This window comes from Garra rufa, chromosome 16 (genome assembly GCF_049309525.1).
Source record: "Garra rufa chromosome 16, GarRuf1.0, whole genome shotgun sequence".
NCBI classification, from domain to species: domain Eukaryota; kingdom Metazoa; phylum Chordata; class Actinopteri; order Cypriniformes; family Cyprinidae; genus Garra; species Garra rufa.
The window spans coordinates 26,164,438-26,175,505 of record NC_133376.1 but is presented as its reverse complement, the minus strand read 5'-3'; the positions used below and the strand labels follow the sequence as shown (position 1 = coordinate 26,175,505).

Here is an 11,068-nt window from a genome sequence, read left to right as displayed (position 1 = left end):
TGTTTTTCTGTCAATATGGGGTGCTGTGTGTACATTAATGAGGAAAAAAATAAACTTAAATGATTTCAGCAAATGGCTGCAATATAACAAAGAGTGAAACATTTAAGGGGGTCTGAATAGTTTCCATACCCACTATATGTATACACACACACACACACACACACACACACACACATATATATATATATATATCAGAATATTAGAATGATTTCTGAAGGACTGTGTGACTAGAGTAAAAATGCTAAAAATTCAGCTTTAAAATAACAGGAAGGAATAAAATACATTTTAAAATATATTAAAATAGAAAACAGTTATCTTAAATAGTAAAAAGTTTTTGTAACATTATAAACTATACCATTTAAAAGCTTTGAGTTAGTATTTTTTAGTTATTTTTATTTTTTGAGGAGGAAAGAAGTAAAAATTAATACTTTTATTTAACAAGGATGCTTTAAATTGATCAAAAGTGATGATAACATTTATAATGTCGTAATCATAAAAAAAAGATTTCTATTTCAGTTAAATAGTGTTCTTCTGCCCTATATATATACACAAAGAAAATATATATATATACTCAGCAATTTTTTAGCAGCAAATCAGAATATTAGAATGATTTCTGAAGGTTCTGAAGGTTCTAAAGATTCAGTTTTAAATAACAGGAATAAAATACATTTTAAAATATATTGAAATAGAAAACAGTTATCTTAAATAGTACAAATATTTCAACATTTTACTGTTTAGCTGTATTTTGGATCAAATAAATGCAGGCTTGGTGAGCATAAAAACTTTGAAAATCTTACTGTTCAAAAACTTTTGACTGGTAGTGTACTTTATTAAAATGGGCAAACGTTTATACACTGGGGCTTTTTTCTGCTTTAAATATGAAAACTTTGTATTAAGACTTTTTTTATCGTAATACATTGGCTATAGTAATATAGGTTTACTTACTGAGCATAATGTAATTTTGGGAAAAAGCTTGTCTTTATTATGTGATACAAATGGTGTTCTATACGTATTCTACGTTCTAAACTCGAATTATTTTCGTGTGCTTAATTGTCATATAATTTAAAACAATGTCAAACACCTTAATGGCTTAGTGACTCAATTTTAATTTAACTGGAAAAATTCGTCGACGTTTTATAACTGTCAAAACGGCCAAGCCCATCGTTCATGTATGTAATAGTTTCCTGTTAAACATACCAAGACACGCCTTTTTTTACAGCCGCATCAAACTCGTTCAGGTAGCTTCCTCTCGGGAATTTCTTCATACGAGCAATATAAACAAAATAATTTTCACAGACAGTTTCCTGGTCAATTATGACACTAGAGGGCGGAGTCGACATGACAGGTGAGTAAATATAGCGCTCATCTGCGAGAAGCGTTCATTCATTCATACAGCGCTAGAGACTGAGGATGGGCAACTGGATTATCAATCAGGGGCTGAGCGCCTTCATCTTGGTGAGAGACATTGTTTTACTGACTATTTGCGTTAATTAACATTTACTAACACAGTTGCTATAAAACTTAAGTCATATTCTGCCATTATTCCTAAGATATTGATGTTTCTGTATTTCTAGGTGGTGTGGATGGGCATCAACATCTTTTTGTTTGTCTATTTCTACTTATTCTATGACAGGGGACCACGATTTGAGTACACCCGAGAACTTTTAGGGGTAGGTTATGGTTTAACAAAAATATGTAAGCATTTTCAAAACATTTTCTAAGACAAAAGAGAACACTAAAGAAGATGTTCTCTTTCGTGACATCCAAAGTTAGTTTTCATGTAGTTTTCATGACTGTTTCTTTCAGTCTGCATTAGCTTGGGCCAGAGCTCCAGCTGCTGTACTCAATTTCAACTGCATGTTGATTCTGTTGCCAGTTTGCCGAAACCTGCTGTCTCTGCTTCGTGGCTCCTTTATAGTGAGTTGCTGCACACTTGCACCTTTGTGTCTGAGAAAGAATATGTGACCTTTAATCAGTATTTGCTCTCCTGTCCATGTTTTAGTGCTGTGGCCGAACAATGAGGAAACAGCTGGACAAAAATCTGACTTTCCACAAGCTGGTTGCCTACATGATTGCCCTAATGACAGGTAAACAACATCTTTCAAAGAAAAATTAACAGGAAGCTGTTGTGCAAATTAAAGTAGGTTAGGCTTGCATCTGAATGATAAGCTACAGTATGTTTACAGGAAAGAGCGTACATGTGCAATAGCTATTGTGAATATTCACTCTGGTATGCCGTGATGCAATACTTAAACTTATTCAGTCTGAGCTGTAGGCAAAGTATTTCACCCCTGATAACCGTAGCATTGAAGATAGTGTTATTCTTCTTCGCCAAATCTAGATGAACATTGACCAATTTTTGAAAAAAACTGATTCTTGTATTTAACATGTTTGGGTCTGGATGAAGATTTAAAATCTATTGCACATCTAAAAATAGCTGGACGTGGATGAAACCAGTAACCAAACCTATAAAATTGTATACGAGAAGAAAAAGGTAGATCATCCAGGGTCTCTGGATTGACTCCAGAAATCATTAAAACTGTTGTAACAGACATTTTACTTTCTTACATTTTTTTTCATTTTCACAGTGTCTGATTTTAACCATTTGTAATCCTTCTTTAATGCAGCGGTTCACACTGTGGCTCATTTGCTTAATGTGGAGTGGTACACAAACAGTTTGCAAGGTCGATATGGGCCTCTTGCTGGTAATCTGTCCATGCTCGACGACTCTCCTGAATTAAATACCACTTTCCTGAATCCCATACGCTCGAATTCTACGGTGAGTCACTGAACTTTTATGGCATTTTATTAAGGGGAACCCTGGGTATTAAGACTTGAAAAGCTTAATATAACGTAAATGATGTCTCTTTCTGAAATACGTAAGTATTCACACCCCTTCATTTTTTTCACATTTTGTTTTGTTGCAGCATTATGTTAAACTGCTTCAGTTTACACTCCATACACCATAATAATGTCAAAGCAAAAACCAGATTTGCAAATTTTACAAATTTATTACAAATAAAACACTTAAATAAGTACATTGCATAAGTATTCATACCCTTAACTCAGTACATAGTTGAAGCACCTTTACAGCCTCAAGTCTTTTTGGGTATGATGTGACAAGCTTTGCACATCTGCATTTGGCAATTATCTGCCATTCTTTGCCTCACCTTTTCACCTCTCAAGCTCTGTCAGCTTGGATGGGGGCTGGCAGACATTTTCTAGAGTCCTAGTTGTTCCAATCATCTGCCATTATGGATAATGGAGGCTACATGCTTCTGTGAACCTTCAATGCAGCAACTCTTCTCTAGATCATTGCCTTAACGCAAGTCTGTCACTGAGCTCTACAGGCAGTTATCTTGACCTCAGGACTTGGTTTTTGCTCTGACATGCATTTTCAGCTGTTAGACCTTTTCTGAGAGGTGTGTGCCTTTCTAAATCATACTCATTCAAATGAATTTGCCATAGTTTAACTTCACTCGAAGTGTAGTAACACCTAGAAGCAATATGAATGCTCCTGAGCTAAATTTCAAATGTCCCAGAAAAGGGTATGAATACTTATGCAACGGGGTCTTTTCAGTTTTTTTATTTCTAATAAACTTGTTGTTACAAACCTGGTTTGTGCTTTGTCATTATGGTGTATGAGATGTTGACTTATGTGGAAAAAAAAGTAATTTAAAGCAGTTTAACATAATGCTGCAACAAAACAAAATGTGAAAAAAATGAAGGGGTATGAATACTTTTGCAAGGCACTGTATAAAGATGTGGATTTTTTAAATTACGGAAATATTACAAGGGTTTTCTACTACATTTTTTTGAGTAAGAAACATAATTTATGTTATACCACACAAGTCTTAATACCCAGGGTTTGGGGTCAGTGAGTATTTTTACTCACATTTAATTAATTTTTTTCATTAAATTGATCAAAAGAGAGAGTAAAAACATATAATGTTACAAAAGATTTTTTAATAAATGCTGTTCTTTTGAACTTTCTATTCATTGAATTCTATAACAGTAGCTATTATGTCTCTACAAAAATAATAAAGAGATAGTTCACCCCAAAATTATTATTCACCCTTATGTCGTTCCAATCCTGTGAGACCTTTGTTCAAATTCAGAACACAAATTTAAATATTTTTGATGAAATCTGAGCGCTTTCTGACCCTTCATAGACAGCTACGCAACTGACACGTTCAAGGCCCAGGTAGGTAGTAAGGACATTGATAAAATAGTCCATGTGACGAAGACTAACATAAAAAAGATATAAATTGTTGCATAAAGTCATTATTTTTGATTTCTTTGCACACAAAACGTATTCTTGTACTTTCATAAAATTACGTTTGAATCAATGATGTCAACATGGACTATTTTATATATATGTCCTTTTATATATACTACCTTTCTGGGCCTTGAACATGGTAGTTGCATTGCTGTCTATGCAGGATCAGAAAGCTTTCGAATTTCTTTAAAAATATCTTAAAGGGGCTATATGCAACTTTTCCCCCAAAATAAACGTAACAATAGCCTTTTTATTTGACCATTTATGACTCAAACATCTCCTGATGAGCATACTGACACCTTGTCAGCTCACAGTGGGTGCATCTATAAGCCTGTATCCTATTTTTCCTATTTTCTGTCGGGTCGGATTTTTCGCACGCTGTCTGCGGATGTGACGTCAAGCGCGTTCGTGTTAAACGTTTCAGATCACTCTGCCACCACCGCTAGTCAGCAATTAGCCTATTATTGCAAACTTAGTTTCTCAAACAATATATGTATTTGACTATTCTTACCTCTGTAAACATAATGTTGACTTCTTTGCAGCGGATGACTTGTGAAGTTTGCACGTACCAGCGCGCGTTGCGAGAGCGAGAAGAAAGTAAGAGCAGTTCCGTTTTTAGGCCACAGGTGTCAGTCGCGAGTTTAAATTTCAGAAAATTGCATATAGCCCCTTTAAATTGTGTTACAAAGATGAACGAAGGTAACTATACCTTTAAGCGGTTAAAACCATGATAAGAAATGTTTCTTAAGCATCAAATAAGCATAATGATTTCTGAAGGATCATGTGACACTGAAGACTGGAGTAATGGCTGCTGAAAATTCAGCTTTGCATCACAGGAATAAATTACATTTTCTAAAATATTAAAGCATTTTTATTGTAATATTTCACTATATTACTATTGAATGGTAGTTTACAACTGAGCTCTATACTGTATTGCTTACGTGGTTTGATATGCCTGCTCTAATCTTGTTTCCTTGTACTCCAGACTCCAACGATTTTCGTATTTACGACTATTGCTGGTCTCACAGGAGTCATTATAACTCTTGCCCTCATCCTCATGATCACTTCGTCAATGGAAGTCATTCGTAGAAGCTATTTTGAGGTTTTTTGGTACACACATCACCTCTTCATCATTTTCTTTGCCGGCTTAGTTTTCCACGGTGCAGGGTAAGATCTACTAACTTGGAAAGCACAGTTTAAAAATGATTTGTTGTAGATTATTATTATGAGTAATTAAAACATGCTGTTTCTGTCCAGACGTATTGTGCGAGGTCTGGATGATGATGATGATGATGAGACACCTCACAATGTTTCCTTCTGCAAAGATCAACCACAGAACTGGGGGAAAATAGCTGAATGTCCAATTCCGCAGTTTGAAGGAGGGTTTCCTCAGGTAAAAGTTGTCACATTTATAATTACATGGATTTGTTTGAGTGCTTACTGATTTCATTTTGCTGAATCCTCTGTTGCAGACCTGGAAGTGGGTAATTGGACCAATGATAATTTATCTTTGTGAGCGTCTGCTGCGTTTCATTCGCTACATGCAGCCTATCAGTTATAGGAAGGTGAGTCTTCATGGTCTAAATAGCTCCTCTGAACCCTAGCACAGTTGTTCTGTAATGACAAACTGTTTTCATTCTTGCATTCTAGATTGTGATCCGCCCATCCAAGGTGTTGGAACTACAGCTGGTGAAGCCTGGATTTAAAATGGAAGTCGGACAGTATGTGTTCCTCAATTGTCCAGCTATCTCTCAGCTGGAGTGGCACCCTTTTACCATGACATCAGCCCCAGAGGAGGACTTCTTTAGTGTGCATATCCGCTCTGCTGGAGACTGGACTGAAAAGCTCATCAAGATGGCCGAAAAAATTCCAGAGGGTGGACAAGGACCTAAGTATGTACTTTTTGCCATTTTACTTATTCTCTAAAAATTAAGGCTTCAAAAGTTTTTCACAGTGGTTCCATAAAATAACCTTTTAGTGAAATGCATATATATATATATATATATATACCCTCATGTTGTTCCAAACTTGTGAGACCTTTGTTTATCTTCAGAACACAAATTAAAATATTTTTGATGAAATCTGAGAGCTTTCTGACCTTTTATAGACAGCAATGCAACTGACACGTTCAAGGCCCAGAAAGGTAGTAAGGACATCGATAAAATAGTCCATGTGACGAAGACTGACACGAAAGAGATGAAATTGTTGAATAAAATCATTTTTTTTATTTCTTTGTACACAAAACGTATTCTCGTACCTTCATAAAATTACATTTGAATCACTGATGTCACATGGACTATTTTATCAATGTCCTTACTGTAGGGGTGTGACGAGATCTCGTGGCACGAGATCTCGCGAGACTCCGATGTGTCCCGCGAGATCTGACTGGTCTCGCGAGAACGTGGCGATATCATGGCAAAACATTTTGCAGTGTTTACATTAGGGCTGCATGACTAATAGTTATATAAATATCACGATCTCTATTCAAACACCCATGCGATCTTATTCATGAATGACAACGATTCAGCATTGTCTATTACAACTGTTTCACGCTCCACTGATGCCGATGTGAAAGTTAATGAAGACATTCAAATCTGCATTCTTACTGCTATGGTTTCAGAAAGCAACACAAACAGTCTTTTTAACCACATAATCATCATCATGTCTTTGTTACAGACATTTAAATAACATAAGTACTGGGATAAAAGCTTATAGTTTGGATATAAACACTTATTTTCTACAGTAGCGATCAAAAACGAAAGTATAACACGTATGTAGAGCAACGTTTATTCTCTTCACCAGGAGAGGGCGACAACTGCACGTTTAAAAAAAGTATTTTTCATTGAATTAAACATTCAAGAGATTCCAATAGTGAAAGTCTTTATTAATTGAGACACGGGCTCCTTCATTTTTTTTTTTTCAGACTTAAGCAATGAACATTATTTCAGAACCACTAGTAAATTATGTAATTTTGTTTAATTTTCTAATCCTTTTTTTCTTCAGAATCGTGATCTCCAGTTTATAAAAGACAATTGTTTTTCAGTTTACCCAGAATCATGCAGCATTTTTATTACTGCATATAATTCATTAAAATATAAGTCTAATTTCATAAAGTACAAGTTCATATCAAAATGCACCTACATTTATTTTTTTTTTTTTGCATTTTGTGTTTTTTGTTGAATAAAATACTATTGTCCCCTATATATTTCATCATTGAGGATTTATTTTTAAAAAGTTAAAAAATCTCGTCTCGTCTCGTTCTCGTGAACCCAAAATCTCGTCTCGTCTCGTCTCGTGAGATAAGTGTCTCGTCACACCCCTACCTTACTGCCTTTCCAGGCCTTGACAGCATTGCTGTCTATGCAGGGTCAGAAAGCTTTAGTATTTCTTAAAAAAATATCTTAAATTTACAACTAAATATAAAATTGTGCGCAGAGTTAACCTGCGCTGTTCTACCAGCAAATCTGTATGCCTTTAATAAACAGTCAAAAGAAAACGAGCGTTAAAATACTAAGTTAAAACACTGTTTGTGAAATAACAAAATCAATAAAATAATCAATAATAAAATAAAATGTTAAAATCTTATCATTTTGTTGTCAAAATCCTTCGAAATTTGCCCCGAACAGGAGCTATGTGTGCTTATCTTTTTTTTTTGTTAGTTTTTTTTTTTTTTTTTTAATTGCAAGACAAAAAGAAAAACAACAATAAACAGTACTGCATAGAAATACAATAACAAAAAAGAAGGAAAGAAAAAGAAAATAAATAAAAACAGCACCTCAATCAGTAAGAAAAAGATCGTCATATGCCTTAAGAAACTTGTTATTCTTGTTATCATCAATAAGTTTAAGAGAATGAACAATGAGCAAAATCTCTGCGAGAAAGACATCAAATCTAGGTAACATATTAAGAAATTTGGATTTAAGAATAAAAAATTTACAATGCAAAACAAAAAAATTTACAACAAGTTCAGTAGCATGGTCACTACTAGAAAAATATAGAAATATTTCTTTTAGCGTAAATTTTAAATTAAATTTTACAAAAGAAGATAGATGCTATGTGTGCTTATCTGTTTACAATGCAGCTATAACCTCGCATCGCTTCATGTCATCTGACTACTCATTAAACTATGACAGCTGAGTTATTGCAAAATGACGGTCATTGCGACACTGTAAAGTAATAAAACTTTGGCGCCATGTGCTTTTGAAAGCCATAGGTTTAACGTTATATTATCAGCATGAAAAATACGTTAATTTGACAGGAAAAATCACAGACCTGAAACGTAAAGCGTCTTTCCAGTCAGGCGAGACTTCCGCGTTCAGAAAAAAAGGTGGATTGGCATTCGTGACCCTGGTCATAAGTGAACATTTTTCGAAATTGAGATTTATACATAATCTGAAAGGTGAATAAATAAGTTTTCCACTGATGTAGCCTATGGTTTGTTAGGATTGGACAAGTGGCTAAGATACTATTTGAAAATCTAGAATCTGAGGGTGCAAAAAAAAAAAAACTGAGAAAATCGCCTTTAAAGTTGTCCAAATCAACTTCTTAGCAATGCATATTACTAATAAAAAAATTAGGTTTTGATATATTTATGGTAGGAAATTTACAAAATATATTAATGGAACATGATCTGTACTTAATATCCTAATGATTTTTGGCATAAAAGAAAAATCGGTAACACTTTACAATAAGGTTCATTAGTTAAACATTAATGTATTAACTAACATGAACTAACCATGAGCAATACATTTGTTACTGTATTTACTAATCTTTATTAACGTTAGTTAACGGAAATACAGTTGTTCATTGTTTGTTCACACTGCATTAACTAATAACAAAATTTTAATAATGCATTAGTAAATGTTGAAATTAACATTAACAAAGATTAATAAATGCTGTATAAGTGCAGTTCATTATTAGTTCATGTTAACTAATGTGGTTAACTAATGTTAACTAATGAACCTTATTGTAAAGTGTTACCGAAAAATCTATAATTTTGACCCATACAATGTATTTCTGGCGATTGAAATATGCCCATGCTAGCTACTTAAGACGGTTTTGCGGTCCAGGGTAACATTTATGGTTGAAGAACCTTTAATAACCTTAAAATCTTTCAATTCCACAAAAGGCTTTTTATTGTTAAAATGTTCTTCAGATGGCAATAAAGAACCTTTATTTTTAACAATGTAGGGCATTCAATATTCATGTATTCTTCAAGCTGTAGTTCTTAATGTAAAAAGATATTTCAAAATATGGAAAATGACACCCAGGAGCAGTAATATATAAAGAAAATATTTTATTTTGACATCAGGATGGCTGTGGATGGCCCGTTTGGCACTGCGAGTGAAGATGTTTTTGATTATGAGGTCAGCATGTTGGTGGGTGCTGGAATTGGAGTGACCCCATTTGCCTCTATCCTGAAGTCCATTTGGTACAAGTTTAAAGATGCCGACCCCAAACTACGAACAAAGAAGGTAAGAACATGTGCAGGAAAAAAATAAGGAAGTTGGGTGCAAAGGTTGAGTAAAGTCACTCTTCTTGTTATTGTGCCATTAAAAAGGTTGAATTTGTGTACTAGATAAAGTCCGGGAAACTCAGTTTCCTCATTGACTCTTATGTCTAGATTTACTTCTACTGGCTGTGTAGAGAAACATACGCCTTTGAGTGGTTTGCAGATCTCCTACAAGTCCTTGAGAAAGAAATGGAGGAACGAGGAATGACGGAGTTCCTCACATATAAACTCTACCTCACTGGATGGGACCAAAGTCATGTACGTGCAATAAAACCACTGTGATCTACAAAATCTAAATGACCGAAATTTGAATAGGAGTAGTGTGCATTAATCACAGAACATCTAATCTTGCATTTACAGGTAAACCATGCAATGGTGCATTTCGATAAAGATACAGATATCATCACTGGTCTAAAACAGAAGACTCATTATGGCCGACCCAACTGGGATAAAGAATTCGAACAAGTTCGGCAAGAGAACCCGTCGTAAGTTTAAAAACCTTTTATAGTTACTGAATCCTGCATGTGACGCTCAAAAATATCTCAACACTAACATTTTGGTTTAAAACGCACAGGTCTGTGGTTGGAACTTTCTTGTGTGGCCCACAAGCCTTAGCAACCGTCTTGGAGAAGAAATGTGTGAAATACTCTGACGTGGATCCACGGAAAACCAAGTTCTACTTCAACAAAGAGAACTTCTGAGGAAATTTTTTCACAAGAAACTCAATTCTCATGAAGGATCTATGCACTTGGGATTGTGCTCTTCGGCAGTATCATGATTTGCCATTTTTCAAATCTTTCCATCTGAATGATTCTGCGTTACTTGTGACAAATGACACCGTTTATCCTGGAAACTAAACAAATTGCTGAAAGGGACTAATTCCATTTCAAAAGTCCACTCCATTGTCCTTTTTTTTGTTTTGTTTCTTAAGGTTTGGCTTTCCAACTTCCTGGTTAGAAATGAATCACTAAGAATCAAGGAAATCAGATATGCACCAGAATGTTTTGTGTTTTTTTTTTGTAAGTGCCTCCTTGTGTAAATACAATCACAGCTCTAAAATTTGCATAGCTGAAGTTACTGAAAATGATTTGGAAATTCACCTCCTTGTTAAAGGTGAAAAAGATGTTTTGTTTTAAAACCACACGCGTTATCTAATCTTACATGTCACACATGGTTAGTCACTGGTTTTGTAACCTAACCTTTAAACAAATCGAATCAACTTTATCATACAAGATATAAATTGTTAATACTGTACATTATAGCTCATGTATTTTCTA

The 11,068-nt window shown here is 34.6% G+C and overlaps 1 protein-coding gene across 1 annotated transcript; it reads left to right on the top strand.

The window, feature by feature from the left end:
• Window positions 1–1,394: 1,394 nt before the first annotated feature.
• Window positions 1,395–10,956, top strand: nox1 (NADPH oxidase 1). The gene is made up of 13 exons (XM_073820577.1): window positions 1,395–1,455; window positions 1,575–1,670; window positions 1,807–1,917; window positions 2,003–2,087; window positions 2,628–2,779; window positions 5,265–5,446; window positions 5,537–5,672; window positions 5,752–5,844; window positions 5,930–6,171; window positions 9,591–9,753; window positions 9,903–10,049; window positions 10,152–10,276; window positions 10,366–10,956. Exons 1-13 carry the CDS (start codon window positions 1,411–1,413, stop codon window positions 10,490–10,492), a joined length of 1,704 nt encoding a protein of 567 aa, XP_073676678.1. The 5' UTR covers window positions 1,395–1,410; the 3' UTR covers window positions 10,493–10,956.
• The last annotated feature ends 112 nt before the right edge of the window (window positions 10,957–11,068 follow it).